The sequence below is a fragment of the Adiantum capillus-veneris genome, chromosome 14, assembly GCF_014529385.1.
Source record: "Adiantum capillus-veneris isolate H3 chromosome 14, ASM1452938v2, whole genome shotgun sequence".
Taxonomy (NCBI): domain Eukaryota; kingdom Viridiplantae; phylum Streptophyta; class Polypodiopsida; order Polypodiales; family Pteridaceae; genus Adiantum; species Adiantum capillus-veneris.
Genome location: NC_140944.1, coordinates 11,854,957 through 11,880,577, shown reverse-complemented (window position 1 = coordinate 11,880,577; position 25,621 = coordinate 11,854,957). Strand labels below are relative to the sequence as shown.

The window sequence follows — 25,621 nt, the reverse complement described above, 5'->3', positions numbered from 1 at the left end:
TCCTCAATGTCAATCTCTAAATCATCATATTGCAAACCTTGGAACTCATAATCACTTTTGTCTCTTATATCTTGGATGAAAACCTCGTCAACTATGCATGTGCAATCAAGTGTTTCAATCTCCTCAGTTTCCAACCTGGTTCCAAGATAGAATTCACTATTTGGAAGGGCATTATATCAAAACCCTCATCGTCACAAAATTTTGTGGGTCATCTAAAGTTGCTAGTATTTGGTCCCATCCAAAAGGTGCAAACATATCTTCAAGAAATGACTCCCAAATGTAGCTCTTATTCTCTACTGACCTCTCTAGGATGCAATCTTCTTTTCTTAGGCTTCCATATTCAAACACTCCACACATCCAAATACGTGTTTGGTTTGGCAACCATGTAGGTAATTGTTTACCTTGGACCATAGGTAAGTCAAATTCTTTCACCGAGGTTCAATTGACATCCCTATAGCTATGGTCCTTGGGGTAACCCTCATGATAACAACCTTATGCCGCAAGTAGAGGTGGTCATAGCCCCAATCTTGCACCATTTTGAGTTGATGCATGAATAGTCGCCCCAAAATAACATCAAAATTGTTGCTCTCACCACCAAAGTCCACTATGGCAAATGTATGCCCATATTTAATCCACAAGAGAATACAATTATTTGCTCAGCATTCCCAAAGGTCTTTCTACAAACTCGTCTGCAAGTTGCAGTTTCATTCTTGTCTTCTTGAGAGTTGGTCTTCCCCACTTCTCCCAGATCTCCTTTGTAGCTATTGGCACTCTAGCTTTGATAGCAAATATAGATATGGTTTGGTGAATTTTTACCCATGTTTTCATCTACAAGAACTTCTTGAGAAGGGATTTTTAGCCCCACCGCTTCCAAATTTTTTCCCATTTGACCACATAGATGCGATGTAACCTGCAGAAGTTCTAAGAGAGTGATGGTACATCTTATAGGAGATGACATCAATTCATGGAGGCTCTTTGTGTACATCATATATGGAATTGGATTCTACAACCTTAACCCCTGACTTAGCTTTGTGCTCTCCTATAAAATACGCTAAAGTCTTTACCATTTTAATTTTGCTTACTACAGACACTTCCATCTCTGCATCACCATATAATAATTGTATATCCCCCTGATAGAACTCATGATCCATTTCAATTTTTGTGATAGGTGCAAACTTAAAAGTCGCACTACCATTTTTGTGGTTTCTAATTTTTTCCAACAATGCTTGTGGGAAACAAGCCTTGTGGAAAACACAAGGCTTGTGGCCATGGCTCTTCCACTTTTGGAACTGGCATCACTCCTTGTGACTTGGAATCATTAGTGGTGTTTGCAACTACCCTTGTATCCAAAGGTGTTTTGTTTTCAGGTCTCATTAGATCGACATTTTTATTCTCCTTGTGTTCATTTTCCCTTTTCTATTGAGGTGTCATGATTGTCTGGCTAGGAATATTTGTTTCTAGTTACATTACATTTTTCATCTTTGTGTTTTGATTTATGGATGCGGATACCATCTTTTCTCTAAAGTCTGGTTGTACTTCAATCTCGCCTCGTATGCTTGGAACAGAGTATCTAAGGTCTCCAGTACTTTCTCCACCAAGACTGAACCACCTGATAAAGTTTTAGATAGCTTCACTCCTTCAACCTTTCCTTTGTTATCGTTTTCATATTTGAGTTGATATCTGGTTTTTTGTAGCTCTATTTACAAGGACTTCTTTTTCCTTAGCCTCTTCGCTTTCATTTTGTCTCTCTTTGCTTTCCATGAGTTTCTTGTGTCCTAACAATTACACTCTCAAATTCAATTTGATATGGAAGTTTTGGTTTGTTATGTACTGGCATGTTTCCTGTAGCTTCTTGAACCTAAGCTCTAGCTACCACACTGATAGGAATTGTCGACTTGGTTCCAGATCCACTTGAACAAGGTAAAACCCCGATGACATTCTTTGTTGCATTTCCCGTATTTTTTGGATTCTTAAGACAATCTGGAAGTAAATGGTCTACACTACAACCTTCACAAAATCCAAGAATATGTGTTTGATCACCCTTGTATGGACAAACTCATGCCCAATGGCTACCTCCACATTCATAGCAAGGACCTTATGGTTGAGCAACTTGTTGTGCCCCATTGGCTGTCATATCCTAGGAGGATATCCTCTAGGTTTGTAGTTCTGATTTTCTATGAACATGCATATTTTCATCCATCGTGTAATGATTTTTTGCTGGCTAAGAAATATAAGAAGGTTCTACGGCCTCATTTGATCTTTCCCAAGAAGGATAACCCTCATTGGAATAGAAATCTCCTTCTGGCTCTCCCCCGTATGTTTCCACTGACTCTTTGTACTAAGAAGTTGGTGGAAACATCTGTTGAAAAGTGAGTGCTTCTACCGATTGTGTGTATTAACAAACAATCACTCTATTGTCTTGAGATAAAGGAGGTTGTTGGCTTAATACAGGTTGTGACTTATCTCCCCCTTGTATTGCATTTTTTGGGCCTCTTTGGTACCTCGGTAGTGGTGGCAAAGTGCACTCCTGGAAGACCATATGTCCTTTCTCTCGTGTAATTTTGATTGTAAAGACACTCATTTGTCTTGCAGTTGGTGTATTTCTTCTTGATTATGCACCACTTCTATGCTCTAGGTACATTGTTGCTTGTGGTGGCTATTATCATAGGTTCGGATTTTGTCGATTGGTTTGATTCATCCTTCGGATCACTTCCTTGACCACTTGATCAACATTTGGTGTGATTGAAGTAGGAGTGCCGCATTTTGTGAATGGTTCAATTATGGTTGAAGAGGTACTACTGGTAGTAGCGTCTGCATCTACCAATACCTCTCCGTAAGTTTTACAATTGTTGACTAATGATACAATGCTTCTCTAGTGACTTGCTCAAATGTGGTGCACGCCTTTCGGTGAGAATCTTTCTTGGGGGCTTTGTTTCTCAAGCCCTCTGTAAAGACAAGTGATTATCTCTCATCTTGCGGTAGCTTGTACTAGACATCTCTTAATATATTGCTTGAAGCAAAGCAAAGCTTCCTTCACCTTTTTGTTCTCTTTTTGCTTAAAGGCATAGATTTGGGAAACTATATTGTGTTTGATTTCTCTTTTTGAGAATTCTTATGAAAAATCTCATAAGAGTTACTCAATATTTTAGAAATCTCTCCTATTCTATAGCTAGAACCATGTCAATGATGTTCCTTCCAAAGTTAACCCAAATACCTCAAAGTGTGGAAATCTGCAACTTGTTCAGCTCTTAAGACTTGATTAAAGAGTGAAACATGTGCATATGCTTTTTGGAAACACATTTTGCCACTTGAGATGGTCGCATTTGTCTTGTTTCAGCTACCATTCTCGTCACTCTAAGTTCTCTTAAAACAACATCTCTAGCTTCGTACCCGCCATTGGGGATTCTATTTAGATTTCTCTCAGTCGTTCTCTTGTTTGGTCACACATCCCTAGCTTTAGTGGAGCTCTCGTAGTGTGGATTGTGTTTGAAGCATCACTACTCCAATGTGTGGTCATTGGAACCCTTGAATTCAAGGATCCTATCAGCCGTAGTACTGCAAATTATGGCCGATTGAATGAGTCTTCCACTCTAGTTCTAATAGAACTCGCTCAGGATTTTTGGCCTTGTTTCTAAGATAGTCAATCTATACATGCTAGGAGTGACATAGTACTGATGGAGAGGTCCTCCAAAGTACATACATCTCTCCAACTCTCTTTGGTCTACAACAGAGTATCTCTGTCTGTAATGAAAATGGCCTATGAACTTTGAGGATAGCGGAATTGAGGGAATTAAGTGAGCATTTTCATGAGACTACGTTGAGAACATAGAGGGTAAACTTAATTAGTGGTAGCAACATAACCATAATACTTAATTAACTTGGCATGAACAATACTTTTGCAAGAGAGAGAGCTAGAGAACTTGACAACAGTTGAGGACCGGATTTATGTGGAGCCGGTACCCCCTCCAATAGGATTTTGTATTATAGATTCTCCCATCAAGAGAGACTTGGTACAATACAATCTTTGTGCTCCTTGTGACCTAGGTGATGCAATGAAGATGGAAATCTTCATGCATCACGAGCATAACATAATCTTTGTAAAAGCATGAACCATCCTCGGCCTCAGTCCCAAGGCCGCAAACACCTTCAAAGGTGGAGAGAGATAGTGGGGAATGAGGGTAGGGAAGAGGAAGAAGAAACATTCATAGGAAAAGAAATAGTTCCTCACTTATCATCACTCTTCTTGCTTAGCATAGCATAATAGCATAATAATGAAGATGGAGAATATGACAAGCTTAAGCATTGAATCATGGTTCTTGGTTGAATTTCCATTCCATAGCCAAGAGTGTTAATGTAGGCTCTCAACTTCTCAACAAGCTTGGAGAAGGAGATGGAGCTCTTGCACTTTGCACTTCACACAATGAGTGTGTGTGTGTGTGTGTGTGTGTGTGTGTGTGAGAGAGAGAGAGAGAGAGAGAGAGAGAGAGAGAGAGAGAGAGAGAGAGAGTACCCCCAAGCTAGCCTCTAGCTTGCTTGGTCGACCCCCCCTTGTAGATGATGCTAGAAGATGATGGGGCCCCTATAACCCTAGCCAATCACATGCAGGGTGCATATCAAGCAACCATGGTAGCCTTGGGACAAAGTGTCCCCCTTTCCCCTTTGAGAGAGAGGACTTGATAAATGCATAATCAATTAAATAAATTAGGCAAGTTATCATTGGACCCCAACCAATAGGCTAATTTAGGGACACCATGAGGACAACATGAAGAGGATCTTGATAAGCATCCTTGTTACCTCATTAGGCAAGGCTTGACTTTGGTGTGAGTGTGTGTGTGTGTTCTCTCTCTAGATCCTACAATGAGGGCTCTCCCCCCCTTGAGTAGGGATCTTGTTGGATTTTGGGAACACCTTGAACCCCTTTAAGCACCTTAGTCATGGAGCACCTTAGCACCTTAGTCATTAAGCACCTCAATCACCTTAGTCAGTAAGCACGGCAATCACCTCAAACACCTTAGTCAGCAGCACGACAAGCACCTTGAGCTTGGGCTGGGTTCCCACCTCAAGCACAACCCTAGCTTGTCTAAGGTCAAAGGACTTTTAACACTAAACTTTGGAGTTCTTTAATGAAGCTAACCCTAAGGTATTTAAGATCCATTGGGCAGCCTTGCTCTTTGACATACCCTCTCTCATTTGGACCCTTTAACCTTGGCCCCGTGTTGAGATAGATCCATAAGCACATGTCTATATTCTAGCCCTTCTTCCCATTTATTCTCCCACATTAAGTGATTAGTTTAATAGAAAAAAATCATTTGGATTGGCTAGATATTAGATTTTATGACATTGTCCATACTTATCAAGCATGATCACTTGGATATCTCGGTCTTGTTTGTATGTAAACACATACAAGATATTTTGCTGTAATAACTCTCCAATGTAGGGCTCATCGCACTTATAATAAATCAGTTTCTCTCCATTTTTGTACTTATACAACCCCAAATGAGTATTATGCATGTTGACTCGAGTTGCCTCATTCACTCGCCTTAGCTTCGCATTAGGTATTTCTAGCTTCAACGGCTTGTCTTCAGGTTAGATATCAACCTTATCCTTGATGCTTGTCAATCCCCACTTGTCCACAATATAGGAATTTTGCACAACTAAGTACATTGTTCCCTCATCATCGAAGTATTGATCACCACTATAGTCCATAGGCACAATGTCCTTAAACTCAATACGTCTTTCTTCTAATTTCACACATTAGCAATCCATACCATCTTTGTAAATTTTTGCATATTTTCAAACTGACATTTCAAGTGCAAAAGTTTCATAGTTGGTGTGCGGGTTGGGATGGTCCTGCCCCCATGTTGGTTTCTTCTTCGAAACTCATACTATTGAACCCTTCAACCATATAGGTGTAAGATCTCTCGTAAAATGTGTCAGAGAGATTTTCCTTTAGAATGGGCTCTAAGGTCAGCAATGGTCCTTGATTAACACTCTCGTATGTTGAAATGTGACTAACTTGATCTCCTATAGTAGGTTTCTACTTTGATATACTCTACTTGATCGCAAATACATCAAGAAAACTCTGATATGTTACCTGTTTTGTTGCATCCAAATCCTCGGATAGAAACCACTCTGAGCCACACATTCTAGCTCTTGAAATATGTACAAAAAAACACTTGGTGGCTATGAGTTTATAGCCACTATGTTAGTCAAAGTCTGAAGTCGATAAAATTTTGTCATGCTTTTGGAAAAAAATTATATTTTGCTTGCAAATTCACAATTCAAGTCCAAATTCAATTTTGAAAAGACCACTAGGTTCCTTGTGACTAGCTCTAGCTATGGTGCAAGTATGGTCTCAATTTGTGACAAAGAAACATGGATTGCGATCCATGTACCTTTGTGTCAGAATGAGATGAAACTTGGTACATAGTCTCCCCTTGGTTTACTAATCCCAGCTATATGCTTTTTGTGTGATTTTGACCAATTTAAGTCATCCAAAAGTCAAACCCTAGGTCTGCTTGATGGGTTTTGGTCCTGAAGGCAAATTTCCCCCTTTTGACCCACTTTTTGAACTTTCTTGGCGTTCTTGCTTTTGAAAGTTTTGTTTATAGTGTTCTCTGCTACAAGTTGGTATGATCTCTTTCCAATACATCAAAAAAGATACATGGACCGTGATACCATGTTCCATCAAATCTAGACTCCAAATCTAGCATGTTGATTACTTATGATGTCAATAGTCTACTCCCAAAGCATTTTTGAATTTGGACAACTTTTTACCAATGAAAAGTAGAATTTTGTGTCTGCTTTGCGATTTTTGGCTAGTTTTTTATACTTTGCTATTATGACCAACTTTTTTTTACTTTTTACTATTGTGCCTTCTGGGAAATTTGTTTCAAATGGTATCGTCAATCTCTTGTTCAAACTCAACCCCAAAAGATAAAAAAGTACATGGATCGCGATCCCATTTTGGCATGAATCTTGGCCAGTTGGCCCTAAAGAGGTCAATTCCCAATCGTTTTTGAATTTGGATCACTAAACGTTGGAAAATCTCAAATTTTAGTCAATTTTCCCAGCTTTTGAAGGTTTCGTCCGATTTCTTGTTTTGAGTGTGTTTTTGGTGTCTATTTCACTACAAAGTTTTGGATCATGTTGCTTGGAAGTATTCCCAATCCAATGGTATCAGTCTCTAGTCAAACTGTCAGAGGTACATGGATCGCGATCCATGTTCCTCCTCTAAACAGGATGAAATTCTCAAGTTGCTTCTTTTGAGTTTGGTGATTCCCTTTTGCACCAAATATTTGAGTTTTGATCAACTTTGGTTTCTTTTGCCAAAATATAGTTTTTGACATTTTTTGCCATGAACCTTCAGCCCACATTTAATGGTAGTAGTTTCTACTTACCCTACTCCTAGGTGCTGAAATGAATCTATGAACAAAAATAAACAAAACAATGTAAATTGAAGATGAAATGGATTGTGGAACAATACTCTCAAAGCATCGAGAAAAATGCCAAATGAAAAGCCTTTTGCATCTCACTCATAACTCTCTTTGCCGTAGACCTAGCAAATCCTCAACTTCTAGCCTCTATCTATTGGAATTACGGTTGCAGGAAAAGACAGATAGCTTGGAGAAGATGAAGGAAGCTCAAGACACACAACATGGAGTGTATTACTTAGCGCGCAATCGAAAGATAAGTTAGCCCTAGAGTGATGGGCGTATATACAATGCACCGGGGAAAAAACCTCCAAGTGATGGAAAAAATGCCTCGACGGTCCTAAGTGTGTTCACACACATCACTGCCACATGTATATGGTAATAAATCCCTCCTAGGAATGATGCAGTGAATGAGAGCTGACACATAGAGTATAGGAAAGTGCCATGCCCTGAGGACATGTCACATGATGAGTCCACAAAGGGGAGTAAGCCCAAAGCTTTGCAAAAGATTCAAAATTCTCACGAGACAATGCCTTTATGAAAATATCTGCAAGGTTGTCCTGTGTTGGCAAATAAGCTAGTTGATCTCCCCTGCTGAGAGCCTCTCTTTGACATAGTGGTAATGCACTTCAATGTGCTTTGTGCGTCATTTGGTCCAATGATCAACAAATCATCCACATAGAGAATGACAATGAGAAGTACATCACCCTCACGCTTTACATACAATGTGCTTTCTCTTGGACTATTACAAAAGCCTTGTTTGACCAAATGAGTATTAGCCTTCTCATACCAAGCACAAGGAGATTGCTTCAACCCATACAAAGCTTTCTTACATTTGCACACTTTATCTCCCTACCATTTAATGACAAAACAGCGAGCCTGCGTTATATAAAGTTCCTCAAATTATGTCACCATTCAAGAAAGCAGTAACAATGTTTGACTGATGTACATCCCAACCAAAATGAGCTACCAATGCACATAGAAAATGCACACTAGTCATATGACAAGTGGGAGCAAAAGTCTCTTCATAATCTATGCCTTTTTGTTGTGCATAACCTTTTGCAACAAGTTGAGCCTTATAGCGATCAAATCTCACCATCCGGCTTGCGTTTAAACTTGTAAACCCACTTTGTACCAATGGCCTTTTTGCCAGGAGGAAAATCACATAAAGTCCATGTGTCATTTTCTATAAGTGCATCATATTTTGATTGCATATGGTAGCCATCCAATTTTTTGAATTATGTGCTTCATCACAAGACAGAGGTTTCTCAACATCATGTAATCTAGAAATAGCCAAAGCATAACAGTCTGATGCATGGCGAGAACTTGAACGAGTACGACTAGACAAAGGTGCATCCAATTTACTATCACTCAAAGTAGGCACCAGCCATTTAGGCATACCTCTAGCTTGCTCATCCTCAGCCCTTTCCTCATCAAGTACATCATGTACATCTGCATCAGTAATAGGCTGATCTATAACATTTTTAGAAACCCCCATAGGTTGTACATTTGCCTCATTGGAGTTTACATTCGAACTTCCACCTCTAAAAAGTGGCAACAAAGTGTCATAAATGTCCTATGAGCTTACATTGCTGTCTCTAGTACATGACAGGATGGGTTGAATAGAATCTTCCACAAACACAACATCCCGTGAGACCAAGATACGCTTTGTTTGCAGATGATACAACATGTAACCTTTTCTTTCAGCACTATAACCTGCAAAAATATATTTGACAACCTTATCATCCAATTTCCTACACTGTGTTTGTGGCACTAAAGCGTATGCCAAACAACGAAAAACATGCATGTGCTCAATAGAAGGTTTTCTATCATGCCATGCTTCATATGGAGTCATAGACTGCAAAGCTTTGTAGGACACCTGTTTAGTACATAAGTGGCATACATGATGGCCTCAAGCCAAAACAAATGCGGAAAAGCTTGACTCTTGACCATACATCGTGCCATTTTTGTAAGTGACCTATTTTTCCTCTTAGCAACACCATTTTGCTGAGATGTATAAGGCATTGTACATTGGTGATTTATCCCATCACTAGATAGAAATGCATTAAACTCATGAGACATATACTCCCCCCCTCAATCGGAACTTAGGGTTCCCATAGTACATGTCGAGACATTTTCAGCCATAACCAAAAATATTTTGAAGCACATAAATACTTCAAAGTTTGATTTAAGCGGATATACACATGCATTCCTAGAGTAATCATCAATGAAAGTCACGAAGTAAAGGTAATTTCCCAAGGAGGGAGTTTGCATGGGCCCACAAACATCACTATGCACAAGCTGCAACATGCATGTGGCATAACTCAACCATTCTTTGTAAATTTTGAATGCTGCATCTTACCTAAAATACAACCTTCACAAACATGTTTGATAGGTGCTTCAAGAGGTAGCAAAGAAGCAACCATATTAGATTTTTGTAAATGCAGCATACTGGCAAAATTCAGATGCCCAAAAGGTGCATGCCAAAGTTTTGCATCTAAAATAGCCTTAGAATTCACAACTACATTTGAAAAATTTTGCCCACACTTGTCATATAAAGTGAGATTGTACAACCCACTGCATAAAACGCCAGACGCAACAATTTCATCAAAACTGAGATCCTGTATTGTACATCTCTCATCCACAAATTTGACTACAAGACCAAGTCTACCAAGTGCAGATACAAACAAAATATTCTTCCTGATCCCAAGTACATACAATGCATCAACAAGTGCGAAAGAACTGCCATTTGGAGAAGTAAGCACAATCTTTTCAACTTCTTGACCATTTAAGAGGAATTGTTGGAACAAGTGACTGAATTCCCATGAGGGACATCCTCAAGAGAGGTAAAGAAGTCACGATGAGAGGTAATGTGCTTTGTAGAACCATTATCAAAGTACCACACTTGAGTATCTGCAGCAGCTGACAAACATATGTAATGGATAGAGGGATCATAAGTGCACTCTGCACTAAAAGCCCATTTTGTATCAACATCCACATCACAGTTTTCTTTTACAGAAGACTCAATAATAGCTTCATTTGTAGTGGAACCAACATTAGTAGTGGAACCAGCCTCTTTCTTCTTAGCCTCTTTGGGCTTCAACTTAGGACACTGCTTGATCAAATGATCATTAGCTTTACAATAATGGCAACGCATGTTCTTTTTTCCCTTATCACCAAGATTCCCAAAAGATTGTTGCTAGCAAAAGCCTTAGGAACATGCAATTTACCACTCATAGAAGAACCATGAGAAGTGGCTACATTGTTGTTACCACCTTTTCTTTGAGCATCAATAAAGGCCTTTTCAACTGCATGCTGTCTAGTCCTATTTTTTTGGAAAGTGAATCTTGCAATAGGAATGTGCATAATGCATCAAACTTGACAACTTCAGGATTTCCTTGGGTCATAAGTCTCCAAGTACTAGCAAAAGTAAGGTAAGAATCTAGCAAGGCATCAAAAACAGTTTGCACAAGGGAACTGTTTGAAATGACTTCACCTGCAAAAATAATTTTCTCATTGATATCCTTGACACTAACAAGAAAAGTGTCCTTGTCATCTTCCTCATGCTTAATCTTTGACTCCAGCTCTTTACGTAGCAATGCAATTTTTGCCTTATTTCGACTTGCATAAAGACCAACTAGAATATCCCAAGCCTGTTTTGGAGATTTCGTTGAATGAATGTGAGGAGTAATAGTGCGCTTCATAGACAATGCAATCAATGCACGAGCTTGCAAATATTTTCCATCCCAACAAGCTTGCTCATCCGTAGGCAAAACAGCTCTGGCAGCAGCAACCCTGCCACCAAAACTTGCAACATCCTCAACATCACCTACATCCTCAGACTAGGACATACATCAATGCCCTGTACAATGTTCCAAAGGACCACATAGGGTAATTGTCCCCATCCAACCTATCCTCAGTAGCAAACATCTTGAACACAACTATGTTGTTGTCAGCCATGGAGAATGTTGCACTTGATGTGAAAATTTCCCAAAAAGAGGAGAAACAGAGTGGGAACAACACATGCTATATAGCACAAACCATAGAAGATTGTACGAGACTTGTTATGTAAAAAACGGTAGTAATAGAAATTCTGCACAAAATGATGAAATAACTTGCGTAGTACTATCTGTAGTGGAAACAAAGGCCGAAATGAGCCCAAAACAAAAATCTGAGTAGACCTAGCTCTATGAGCTCACCTTGAATATTTTTTGACCTGAAAATGCTCCCCAAAGCTCACAAAAATCAAAGAAAGTGAGTAGATGTGTGCTAGAGCTGCTGACGACTCAGCCCGAGAGGATGCAACCTGCTCTGATACCAATTGTTGGAATTAGGGTGCAGGAAAACACAGACAGCTTGGAGAAGACAAAGGGAGCTCAAGGCGCACAACAGAGAGTGTATTACTTAGTGTGCAATGGAAAGATAAGTTAGCCCTAGAGTGATGGGCGTATATACAATGCAAGGGGGGAAAAAAACCTCCTAGTGAGGGAAAAAATGCCCCGACGATCCTAAGTGTGTTCACACATCAATACAACATGTATATGGTAACGCTACCAAGCACTACAACCTATATCTAGATGCTTCACTACTAAGGTGTAATTAAAATGGGTAACAAAATTTTTGAAAAAGAAGGGTATGAATATGACTAGGTCACTCACCACCTAAGAATCATTTCCCCAGCCACGGTGCCAATGTTAGTGAGTCACCACGATCCGACATCTGCAGCATAACTGTCTCCTTTATGTCTCGCATTAACTTAAAGTCAATACTCAGGGAAGCGACTCGGATGGGACACTGAGACTCTTTGAGGGTGTCAACCTCAAGAAGTGGACCTATGGAATTAAGTTGTCATCAACACTAGCAAATCTATCACTCTTTAAATCGGAACATCTGTCAATGTCCTATCTCATTGCTCTAGGTCATCACACCATTTTGTCAACTAAAGGATATCAGAATGCAATGAAACTTTAGGAGGAGCTATAATAAGCCTTGGGGCACAATCCTACTAAGTTTTACAGTCTTCCAACAAGGTACCAAAATCTTGATCCATCATGGTCCAGGTCGTGAAAATTGTAACAATAGAACTATCCAAAAGGTGGTAGTACCCTATGGTCTACGATCATTCTCCTATGGTCAAAATGTTAAAAAAAAAACCATTTTTGCACTCAAAACTGTAGATTTAGCTCACAGGTAGGTAGTTGCAAACCACATCAAAATTGAAAATAATTATACTTAAACAAAAGAGCAAGAGACAAGGAACACAATGCACTTTTTGAAACTAAATTCTGATTACCAAAGAATGAAAAAAATTGATTACAATGTGTTGTTGAGTTGCCGCTCTCAGTCATACGTACAAACTCTTCCCAAGCTTTAGATAATGTTACAATAATGTGTTCAAACTAGAGATTTTGAACTTTATGCCCAGGGCTTCTCATTTGGCCAATGACTGACTTACAAGGCTTTTGGGTTTAGGAAAAAAGATTTATAACTCGGAAGTGTACTAAATCTAGCTCAACCATCATGACTTCTTTTTTATGCAAAGATTTACAGAAAAATATTATGAGTGCATCAAAATTATGGGCTTTGAGGCGATGTGGTCATCTAGGAGGGCACACGTTAAGTGTTTTCGCCATGTTGCATGGTTACTATAATTTGATTGCCATGCATCTATATATTCAACTCTCACATCAAGGAGTCCTTGGATGAGAATATGGTTTAGATGTAAATAAGCATAACGTTGGTGGAAAATAAAAAGTGTCAATCTCTCAACTTACATTGGTAAAGCATGCTCTAATGTGCTACTCCAATGCCTCTAACTAATTGAGTGTCTTTCTATGACAAGCATGCTTTTAACAATGTCATTTGTTCTAGATACGCTTTAACAAATTTTAAGAATTTTTTTAAGCAAGCTGCTTGGATAATATGGAGGATAGTTCAATTTTAAGTTGCTACTTGTGATAAACCAAAGTGATGATCTTGGTAGTTTTTATTGCACTAGATGACCCTTCTTCTGTTGTTAATGCGCTCGAGAAATGGTGATCTTTAATTGATTATGGGCGCAAATAAAATTGATTTCTATAGGCACTTCTAATTTGTTACCTATAAATGAAAGCTTTTTACAATTATGCTCATACTGATGAGCTTGTCTATGATTTATGGTATTGGAGTAAACAATGTATTTTTTACATGTTTCTCCGTTGCAGTTAGAGATGTATATCCATCTGTTTGGCTATAAAAGAGGTTCAAAATTTTGGCCATGTTCAAATGAAGCTGTTTGGATTGCTTGGAGACTCTTGAATTTGATAAATATATCTCCACCAACTCGCTCATGGTATTTTCACTCAATTTTTTGAAATGTTCAACTGCCTCATCGATGCTTGCAGTTGGATTCTCTTTCATGAAAATCCTTACACATGACCATTTTCCTTCTCTATTTTCTCTCTGCAAAGAGAAAAAAGTGCATTAATGTGAGGGATTAGGTAATTTCATAAAAGAAAAATTATCTCCTTTGTTGTAGTGAATAATTTACCTTGAAACCTTGTATGTCATTGTTAAGGCGCCCAATTGTGTTAACCAGGTCCATAATATGAGAGTATTCCTCATCCATTAGATCTTTTTGTGAGAGTTTCTCACCTAAGAAAAACAGTGTAGATTGCACTATAGGCCTTAATGCTATTGACTCCTTTCCATTGTGAATGTACTCGGTGAGTGTGGGGCAATGATTTGAAAACATCCATTTTGCTTCTAAATATATGGATTCCACGAAGTTCACCCACTACACAAATGTGCAAATAGATGCATTTGTGAGCTTTTTCCATCAATTCAATGATTTTTTTAAGAAATACTATCAAATATCCCCTATATATTACACTTACAGTGTCCCTCAAGAAGTGGATAATGTCATGGCCTTGAACTACATAGGCCTCCTGATTGATCATGTTCATAGTATTGTACAAACCCATAAACAATATCCTCATGTCTTGAGAAAATCCTTGAGCTTGTGAGGGATCCCAGCTACATCCAAGTAGACCAAGAGATTAATTTTTGAGAAATTACTTTGAAACTCAAAAAGAAAGATATCAACATATAAGGCACCTTTTAACAACATTCAAAAAGGCAGTAAGCTCGTGTATAGATCCTTCAATATCAAAGAAATCATCAATAATGGTAGTCAACACGGCACTTGTTGTCCAAACTATTCTTGCAAAAGAATACTCGGGTTCAAAGAGTGTTGCCGCCACTGAGAAGAAGCATTCAACGGACTTTTGGCGTGCAAACCCAAGCTTGTCAAACTTGGACTCTATATTCCAGCTAGAGACCAAAAAAACGCCCACAAGTTAGTTGATGTAAAATAGGATTGACTATTTCTTTAATCTAAGGACCACTTTCTTTACCTAAGGACTTGAGCAAGCTCTTTTTTATGAAAAGATTGGCATAAATTGTAATCTGCTTTTGCCAACTTCAAGAAAATTTCATTGTTGACATAAGGCATCCTGTGCAATTAGAATCTCATCAAACTTTTTGATGTGGTATCTACATATTTAGCACTTACTAATCAAAAAAATCAATGAGCCTCTTTATGAACAGAAGATACTTATATAGTGATTTTCCGATCCATGCATCATCTACACCATAATGGCCCATGTAATTCCTAGATTCAATCCGTTGTAGACTTTGATTCCATGGGAAATCTAATGTGTATGAGACCTGCAAAAGCAATCCATATATAGAAATATGATTGGTTTAAATAAGATCTAAGTTAGTAAGTTGGTAGCAAGATATCTTTCTCTTGCAGTTCTTATCTTATGCTTGTTTCTAGGACTATATTTATAAGCATGTTACTTCTTGTGCTTTAGTTGATAATGTATTGATCATGATTCTAATTTTCAACAGAAACCTTGAGGCTTTTTGTGTCATTATAGGGAATTTACATCAAGAAACAAACTTGCTTACCTTCATGCTGCAGAATCATAAAGAATCTACATGAACTGACTAAGTTACGCTCAAATGATTTTGTTCACGGTCAAAATTTAGATGCTAGATTAGAATGTTGCTTTAAAACCTATATGGTCATTAGAGACCATAAGGTTAGCATATGCTTTCCAAGAATTTTCTTTTATAAGAGGGTATATACAAGAAGTTAGCATTGATCCATGAAAAACTGAAGCCATGTGCTTACCTTTTAATTCTAACCACATTTCAAAAAATTATGCACTTAATGTGCCAAAGGATTGATATACACAATTTCCTTCAAGCCACTTATTGTCTGATATGTTGAGTCATCTTGGGTTTTATTTGACTCGAGATAGGTGATACAACACATTCCTAAGCACCACAGTAAGCAAAGACTAGGAAACAATCAAGAAAAAACTTAGAGCTTTTCAGTAAGCACACTTGAAAGAGAAGGTAATTATTATTTTTTAACACTAAGATGTATTGCATTATCTTTATCAACAGTATAGTGTTCATCATACCTCATCTTTTAGGCCATTGGAAATCACCCATTTGTCTTGAATTGTGTTATTCAATTGCCTGTCCTTGAGAAAAGCTTCAGTAAAATCTTTGATCTCTTCAAGGATGGTTTCTCCAGGTAATTTGATTTGAGAGGCACGAAACAAATTGTGCATACCAGTCACTGCTTGACTTGTTTGACCCTCAAAGCAAACAAATTCCTTGCCTCTTTTAAATGCATGGAATACGTCTGGAAAAGAGGCAAGGCATACTTGGTTCCCTCAGCTTTCAACATTACATAAGCTCTAAATATGTATTGAGATATAGAAAGGACTCCTCAAAAACACATTATGTTATAGTTGATTTTTTGTATATTTCAAAGTCTCCTATTTTAAAAGCATTGTAAGCCAATGTCGTTCTCTTGAATGACATTGGCTCACAATTACTAATCATGCACACATAAGAATAACGGCATGTAAGAAACCAAAAAAAAATTATCCAAGAAATAGATAAGGGGATTCTATTATTTAATATGTTTTGTCGCTAGAATAATATAGCATGCCATTGGCTGAATTATGCTAAGAAAATTCAATGCTTTAGATTGTTGTCACATAAAAGAGCTTCTATAAAAATCTTCTTCTTAATTATAACGAGTGTGTGGCCCATCCTATGGACGGGGGAAGGGAGTGAGCTCCCCCTATGGAGAGAGAGAGAGAGAGAGAGAGAGAGAGAGAGAGAGGCCCCCTTTTCTTGCTCCACCCCCTCACTAGGCCTCCTCTTTTTCTTTATTTGCCTTGGCCTCCAATCCCACTAGGCCTCCTCTTTTTCTTTCTTTGCCTTAGCCTCCACTCCCCCCTCTCCTTATACCACTTGGTAGGGGTGCATTAGATAGTATAGAGATGGCTCATGATGTTGGTTATAAAAGAGTAATGCAAAAGGATTATGAAATTCTCTTAATAGCTAGCAATTCAATTATAGGTGTATGTCCTATATGAGCTTCATCATTAATGTTCCTCCAAAAGTTTATGGCTCACGATGTCAGTTGTAATACCATGATGCAAAACAAAGATCTCCTTAAAACAGTCCTTTAGCATTTTGTTTCATGTTGTTATTTATTTTCATACAAAATAATCATCAGTGTGACAACAAAGATTCTTGATCACAATCTAAGTCAATTTAAAACATTCAACTCGACTATGACTGAATAGCAAACTGTTAGATCCACAACAAAATAGTGAGGATAATAGTAAGTGTTTGCAAATGCAACCTGACGAGACGGTATAACCATGAAGGCGAAACAATCGAAAGCCCATGGCAGTGTCATCCACATCGAACACATTCGAGTCTCTAGCCCATGCAATGCCCCGCGGTGTCCAATACCTATTTCAACACTAGAAATAGTCATTCAACATTTTATTTTATTTTGCAATACAAACCGTGAGTGAGATTATATTAAACTCAAAAAATGGTGACAATGTTCACTTAATTAACTTTCAAAAGGCTCAGATTACTATGACATGAATAAGGCACTTTCGTTATTTTAGTGTGTTTTCCCTTTAATAAGCTCTCAATGCTACACAGACATCATTGTTCATTGAGAAACAAAAGAATGCTTGTAAAAAGAGTCCTTAACAATACATCCAAGTGCTATACTCATGGATTAGGAGGAGTACTGCATCTTGTAAAATGTCTTATTAAATATAAATGCATTAAATCCTTCCATGAAGTTAATCTAATTATCCAAAATTAACTAGACTTCATCTAAAACATCAAAATTTGTACAAGTCCTTTGTTGGATAAATGACATGTTTCATTTTATATTCACTGTGGAAATTCATGCATAGTTTCTTTTTCATGCCTTTTTATAGCTTAAATTAGATCTTCCACAAAGAGGAAAGGACTCACCTATAAACATAGTCCAAGCAGTCCTTGATTTCATTTTTGAAGTATCTGGAGACTCCAAGTCTTTCTAACCGATCCACCATCCATAAATGTTCAAACAAGTCTACTGGATAGATACTTGGGGCTGTCAAATAAGACAAGCAATGTTTGCAATAGATTTTTAGCAAGCAAGTTTTTTAGTAAAATTTTGTGCAAGGTTTGTTGCATCTGGCATATCGAGTGTAGTGAAATATGATCACATAACTTTATCTTGTTTCTAATAGGTCCATCTAGTCATATATTACCAGCATTATCAAATTTTTGGAGCACCATATTTATGTAGTTCAAGCAACGTTCATCACTTGTATACTTTAGAGCACATGCTGTGGCGGCCGGAGAAAAAAGAAGTGATCCATCTTTTGTCAAGAACTGCAAAATCTTGCTCCAATCCACAAACCTATGGAGCCCCTCCAAGGAATGTAGTAGGGTGGTTGGGTGAGTATGAATGAGTTCCAAAGGAATCCTACAACAATGTACAAGGTATAAAACCAAAATTGACTCAAATTAGTGCCAATTGTATGCAAATAGAGCTTCAACATTGTACATTGAATATGGTTGAAAGGACCACATAGAACCACAAAGAAAACATGCATAATAATAAAGCATTAACAATATAAATTGAGTATAAGTTGAAACGCCCCTACTATGATACCATAAGGGAAACAAGGCCAAGCCTTGTTTCACTTAGTATAAATTCAACATCCCACATGATTGAAAGACCCCAACTATGATACCATAACGTTTTTAGTAACTCTAAAGCTAAAGCAATGCTACTCTTTAGAGTGGAAACCAGAAAGAAAGCTTTTGCCATCCTTGTTTCACGCTTGTTTGTCTAATATTCATTTTTTTGTTATACTCACAATTGTCAGTGGAGATGTTATATTAACTGAACAAAGAATGTACAATGAACCTCACCCACTACATGTGCCTTGGAAGGGACAACGTTTTTAGAAAGGGATTATACAATTCGTAAAAATAGACCATGTCTTTCCAATATGCACTAGCTCCTACCGCGGATCATCGATCTGCATTCCCTTAAAGGGAATCACTTGAACGACCGATGCACCTCACTGCATGGTTCCATTCTTCGGCATGCAAAGGTGACCCTACTCTTGACCCTATTAAGTATATAAGCTCAATGCTTTCACTCATGGCGTCATTGAATTGAACCTTCCAAAAGTAGTCCTAAGGTTCCGAGCTTTCTCTAATATTCTTAATCAAAACCATGGAATGAAGACAAAACTATTAACGTTAGCTTCAATTTATGAATCAAGGATTGATTTTACAATCATTTTTACACCACTCATCAAGAGTAAAATATTTCCATTTTCACACTTTTTATCAAACCAAAGAATCAATCAATTTGAAGATCTGGTGATATGATGAAAGAAACAATGTTGTGAACAAATGTACCTATTGAGTTTTCTTTGGCATTCCTTTCTTAATGCTGCAACAGTCGGAGTATCATAAGGCAAATCAAGGCCAAGACATTGTGCATCGTCCAACATACCAAGAAAGACAACCTCAAATGCAGTGGGCATATAATCATCGGTTTCCTCATCTAACTTGTGTATGTTCTTATGGATAAAATCAACCCCTAAGAAAATAAGAAGAAAAAGAACGTCATAAATCAATTGTTTAACAATAAGACTTTAAACATTGTTATCTTCACCCAAAGCAAGTCATGGATTTAATAAGTTGATGGACACAATCTAAAGAAACATTTTTGTGAATCTAAAGAAACCTTCACAAAAATGTTAAATGAATGGAAGTTAGTGGCCACTTCAAAGTTGGTGTAAAATGCATACATCAAGATACCTTTTACTACATTGGCATGGCCAATGTTCCACGTTTTGAGAGCAATCACACAAGCCAATGTACTAGAAACCCGATCATATGCTAGAAAGACATTCTTCTCATCTCCCCAAGAACCATCTGGAAGCTGGTTATCGATGATCCAATTGATGCATTTTGGAAATTGCGAACTATTTGACCCATCTAGCGATGGCACCATGGCAATCCAAGCAGTATCATATGGAGAGATGGAGATCTCACCAAGATGCATAGATTGGAACATTTTCTTGATTTGAAATATCCAATCTTGCATCTCATGTTCAACGTCATGGTGTTTCACCTGTAATTTTCAAAAACAATGTTTGTGTTTAACCATCTTAATTATTCACGTCCAATTATTATTTAGAGAGAATTTAGAGAGCAAGGCTTGTGTGTGTGTGTGTGTGTGTGTGTATGTGAGAGAGAGAGAGAGAGAGAGTTGAGTATTACCACGTAACCTTCATGTGCTCAATTGACCTTAAGTTGGAAAAGTAGGCTTAGTGGCAAGTGCTAGCCATTCAATTTGGAAGAGCCTTGGGTGGCTACTTTTCAAAATATACACAATATCGAGGGAGATGATCCATAGAGCATTTATTATATACTTAATACTTAACAAGGTGAAGCAGCGCTCACCCAAAACACTGTTTTTGCAATGTGTGAATATGCGCCCGAAGGGACCCGTTCTCTAACTAAACAAAGGTACAAAAAAGATTGTTCTTTTAACGTGCCAAAAAACATGAGGTGTGTGTGGAAGTATGTGTGTAAGAGGGTTGCCCCATACGCCCTCTAAAGGCGCATTGGGAGAGGGCTCCAAGTTGGAGAGAGAAGTGTGGACAGCTCAAAAAGTATAGTGATAATAAGGTGCATTCTCTAAGAGACAGTGTGGTCCATTTTTTTTTTTGTCTGGTTGAACAGTGTGAGGTTTGAAGATTGTAAACATGGCCTCCAAAGGGTGATAATAAGGTGCATTCTCTAATCGACAATCCCTGGCCAAAAATCATGTGGATGTGATACCTTTAACCTGACTCCTTACGCGAAAAAATTCTCCTAACACGCTGGCTGGGGACCAGAGAGAGAGAGAGAGAGAGAGAGAGAGAGAGAGAGAGAGAGAGAGAGAGAGAGAGAGAGAGTACCTGCTCATTGGGCGCTGTGGAAGGTGGGCGTCTTAGAGGCACAGCCGAGTCCTCGAACACGCTCCGAGCTGGATTACAATTGCCAAGCGTCAAAAGAGCCTCAGTATCTGCCAAGTGTGATTGTCTGTGTGTGTGTGTGTGTCCGAGAGAGAGAGAGAGAGAGAGAGAGAGAGAGAGAGAGAGAGAGAGAGAGAGAGAGAGAGAGAGAGAGAGGGAGCAGGACGTTCATACCGTTGCCGGATGCACTGCAAACGATGCAGGCTATAGCGAGCTGAGAAGCATGGAAGGCTGCCGCAGAATGGTGATGCTGCAAGCTACGGTGGAGAAGGTGGACGGAGCCGCAGTACGCAGCAGCATTCATTTTTCGTAGAGGGTCTGCCGAGGAGGAGGAGGAGGAGGGCCTGCTAATAATGAGAACTGGTGTAATGCAAGCCATCCAATGTTCCCTTCTGAGTGTTCCTTCAAAAGATGACGACGTGTTTTCTAGTCCTAACCTACACACGCCAGGCCTCATGCGGGCAATGGAGGGATGCTAGACGAGAAAGCCCGTCGAGAAGCCATGATGCTCGTATCAAAGCTGGGTTGGTTACTAGAGCGTGTACGAGTCTGACTTTCCACTTTAGAGAAACAGAGTTATTGCCTTTGATAATTTTTTTCTTACACCATCCCATATAAGAAAAGTTTTGCTTTTTACTGACTAAAATTTCTTTACACCATTCCTTAGTCGAATTAAACAGAGGAAAGTTTTGCTTGTTTATTGATTTTATTTTTAATATTTTTGTTGTAAGCATTGCTTTTGATTTTTTGAGAACTTGTCCCTTTGTTTCTACTGGATAAAACCTTCAGATACATTAGTAATCTAGGAAAGAAACAAAGTCATCTCATTCATTTTGTTTGAATTTTTGCAAAAATTTAAAAATCGAGATGCCAATGTATGTCCATCTCCAATTCATAAAGTATTGCGCGTTGCTGAGACCAAGAAGGAGTATCATTCAATTTTGTGTAACCCCCCTCCCCCCTTCTTTAGAAGGATAACATGTGTAAGTATTTTTTATGCATCCAATTGAAAGTAGTGACAACCATATCTTAAATGCTTTATTATGTGCAATAATGCATTATGGTATCAACCTAAATCACATTCGCTTTGTGCGACAATAAAAAGTGCATTGAGAATTGAATGAACATAACAACTACATAACATAAACTTAAAAGACTACACATGAGGTTGGGGGGGGGGATAGAGAGAGAGAGAGAGAGAGAGAGAGAGAGAGAGAGAGAGAGAGAGTAGAATAAGTATATGGTTTTTTTTAACTTTAGAGAGAGAGAGAGAGACGAAAAAAGGGAAACTAAAAGAAAAACAACAATCCACTTCCATTACTATAAGTAGTCTTTGTAAGCCCTAATATTCATCTCTAAAGAAACTTTTTTGCAAGCCACTAAATCTTAACTAACAAAACGGCTGCAACTTCAAAACGACAGCCTTCGGGATGTTGCATTTGGTACTCGTAGAACCTATGAACCCACACAATGAACGCTCTTACCAAAATGACGATGCCCCTCACACAGGGTGTATAATACAATCCTCCAATTCTCATATCTATCCCTATAAGAGTATTCTGCATTGATCGGCAAGCGATCTCCGAGCTCGCGAACCCGTATGCGAGTTGAACCTGCATTACGATTCAAAGCCACATTGATATGAAAGTACTCTTGGAGTCCTCCGAAAAACTCATGCACTTCCATTAAAATGTTATCACGATAATAGTGATTCCCGCAAGCCAATTAGTTGATTACAATAAGTTCAATAACCAAAAAATATTTAAAAAAGCATTGTGCTTCATTGGTGTTCCTTACCTAACAACTTTAAAGCTTTCAATAATGTTTACAACATCACGCGTATTAAGTGGGCCTCTCCAACCAGGTGGATTTAAAGAGAAAATTGTTAGTTTGAACACCAAGCTGGAAAATTTTCAAAGGATATACTTAGATCCTACCATAGCTAAGAAACGACGGATGATGAAGCATCCAGCTAAACGTAGATACTGTCCAATGCCTTCTTTGACGTGGCATCTATAAATACAATATTTCAACCTCGTCCAAGAAACATCATAACATCAGCTTTTCATGACAATCAAAGTCACAAGTGTATAGAGAATTGAATCAACATAGCAACTATAGTATGCGATCCACATGTTGGTGTAATCCAAAAGAGCACACTATTGATACCATTGAAACTTTGAAATTTGTTACAAAATCTTAGTTCTCGATCACTCATAGACATGCATAAAGAGCTACACAAATCTACTCGTTTATGTGTACATAAGCCTTAAATTTTCAATATTTTCACATAATGAGATGAAAAAACACGAAAAATATCACGCATATGCAACAACTTAAAGCAACGGCAACACATAGTTTTGAGATTTTAAGAAAAGAGAATAACTTCAAATGCAATACCAATAAACCTTCAAACACCGATAGATCTTATTTACGATTTACATTTCCACTCCATGCAAAATGTTAAAACTCTTAGGAAACAATCAACAAAATAGTTAGTGGCAAAGGATGCTTTGGTGGAGTTTCAATTGGTAATATATAATAAATATAATAACATTCAAATTTTCTACACTATCATACATCGATGACCCTTTGGTAAAAATAATCCCACAAACTCTATCGTCTTGTTTGAGCCTTCCACAATTAGGACACATTATACATACTTTGTGGATACACATCATAACAGGGTCTTAATGGTCCCTAATTTCCAAAAGCAAAGGGTTTCATAGGAGGAAGTTTGTTGTTTGCAAAGAGAAAAAAAAAAAAGGCACGTGCATATGCATCAATACAATAAAATATCCCATTGAAGTGGTTTGATGTGCATGACCCCAATTTGAATTTTTCTACAATGGTCATTACGAACTAATAATGGGGTCTAGAAAGTGCTACCCAATTATTTGAGAGTGCATAAAGTGAACCTAATCTAAAGGAGTAAGACAATTTCTACTTGTAAACTTAAAGATAACTTTCAGAATGAAATGTAGATAGTGGAAAAATATCATGGAATCTATCAAGCTTCCAAGTATTTCATTGTAACGTCCTTGAAGCTCACATAGCTAAGCATAGTTGTAACGATGGAAGCCTCTTTTCTAAAAATATGCTACCTTATGACCCCAAGCCACAAAGGTAGTACCTCATATTGTTTTGGCCAAAAATATCATCTCAACCAAAGTCTCAAAACTTAATTTAAGTATACTCTATGGATTCATGCCATATATGTAGATGAAACAACACAAGTATAAAACAAAAAAAAACAACACGTTCACTAATTTATCCTACCAAGGCAGTTCAAAGCAAGTTATGCTTTAGTACATCAACATAGTGAATCAAATTAACACACAAAAGTACGTGCTTCAACTATTTCTAGTAGCCAAGGTTGAACGTTGTTACACGGCCATCAGAAGCTCGAGCCATCTTTGTCATCAATGCATTCAATCGATTCAAATGGACCTTGAGCCGGGTTACCTCTCCTTCTAAAGCAAGGACCTGGTCCTTAAGTACGTGCATCAATTTGGACCTGGATTTCCCTATTGGGCATGTGTGAGCTTTGCATTGATTCAAATTTTTGCTCCATGCGCACCAGCATGTTGAATTGGTTCTCCTCAACCTGGGCCATTCCTCCATTGAAGCATTGTGCACATAAACGCACCTCATTGTGAAGGTCTACAATTTGTTGGCCATTCGCTTGCTGAGCCACGTCCAAAAGTGCTTCCAAGTGTCGTTCAAAGTCCAATTGGCTAGACTCACTACGGACAAAGAAGTCCCATAATGGAGCCATGAGTTCATGATTCCCATCATTTACCACAGGATTAATAGAAGAGGATCCCACGCATCGAGCACTTCTCTTTGCCACTCGAACACTAGCAAACCTTGGAGGAGTGGACTCAATACCATCCGACTCGGTCTCAACGATGGCATTGTTATTCATGTTTTCCATAGCTGTACCATTAAAAAGTACATCACAATGCATATAAAGTTGAACTATGTGTCAACTACCACAAAGGAAGAAATCTCTTGCACAATATTACGAACATAACATCTTATCATACAAAAAAACATTATCTACACAAAGCATAAGAGGTGCAAGTTCAAGAAAAGACACAGAGAGACTTTAATATTTTCCTCAAGCAACATGCATGATTTTCTTTCTTCCTTATTGCACATCTCTGTCTCTCTCTCTCTCTCTCTCTCTCTCTCTCTCTCTCTCTCCACATAGCAACCTATCCTCTCACAAACGTGAGGATCAATGTATAGAATTGTTGTGCTTAAACAAAGATCTCTAAGATATGAACCTAATATCTTGGATCCCTCAAACTCAAGTCGCAAGTGGAAAACTCTATTGCATAGAATTACAAAGTCATAATAAACACCAAGACATTTAGAAATGTATCCAGATTTTCAAAGAACATTGCCTAAAATGGATCACAAGCATGGAAAAGCTATTGTATGTTTGTCATAGAAGCAAACACAATCAAGGACATTATCGTGCCACAAATGATCTAAGAGGTAATATCAACGTAGCTCGCTTCATCATGCAATTGGCAATCGGCTTGGAGCTTCTCCATTCCTAAATTAAGGATTGTTTTTTCATCCCAAGGTTGATTATCTCCTGGATTAACAAACAATAGTAGTAAAAAAGGGAGACTTTTTTTAAAATAATACAATTGAAGCACCAAACACAACAATTTACACATACCAGTTATTGCAGCTATGTATGGTACTGCCAAACATGCAAGTTGTTTAGGCAAGTAGATTTGGTAGATCAACTCAGCG

At 38.1% G+C, this 25,621-nt stretch overlaps 1 protein-coding gene across 1 annotated transcript; it reads right to left on the bottom strand.

Annotated features, from left to right (window-relative positions):
• Positions 1-13,586: 13,586 nt before the first annotated feature.
• On the bottom strand, positions 13,587-19,959 carry LOC147441904 (ent-kaurene synthase CPS/KS, chloroplastic-like). Its single transcript, XM_086529539.1, has 12 exons — positions 19,644-19,959; positions 19,239-19,422; positions 18,071-18,288; positions 17,790-17,910; positions 17,152-17,264; positions 15,908-16,134; positions 15,028-15,140; positions 14,828-14,926; positions 14,529-14,744; positions 14,309-14,447; positions 13,963-14,208; positions 13,587-13,874 (listed from the first exon to the last, which is right to left on the bottom strand). Exons 1-12 carry the CDS (start codon positions 19,930-19,932, stop codon positions 13,587-13,589), a joined length of 2,253 nt encoding a protein of 750 aa, XP_086385665.1. The 5' UTR covers positions 19,933-19,959.
• Between the last annotated feature and the right edge of the window lie 5,662 nt (positions 19,960-25,621).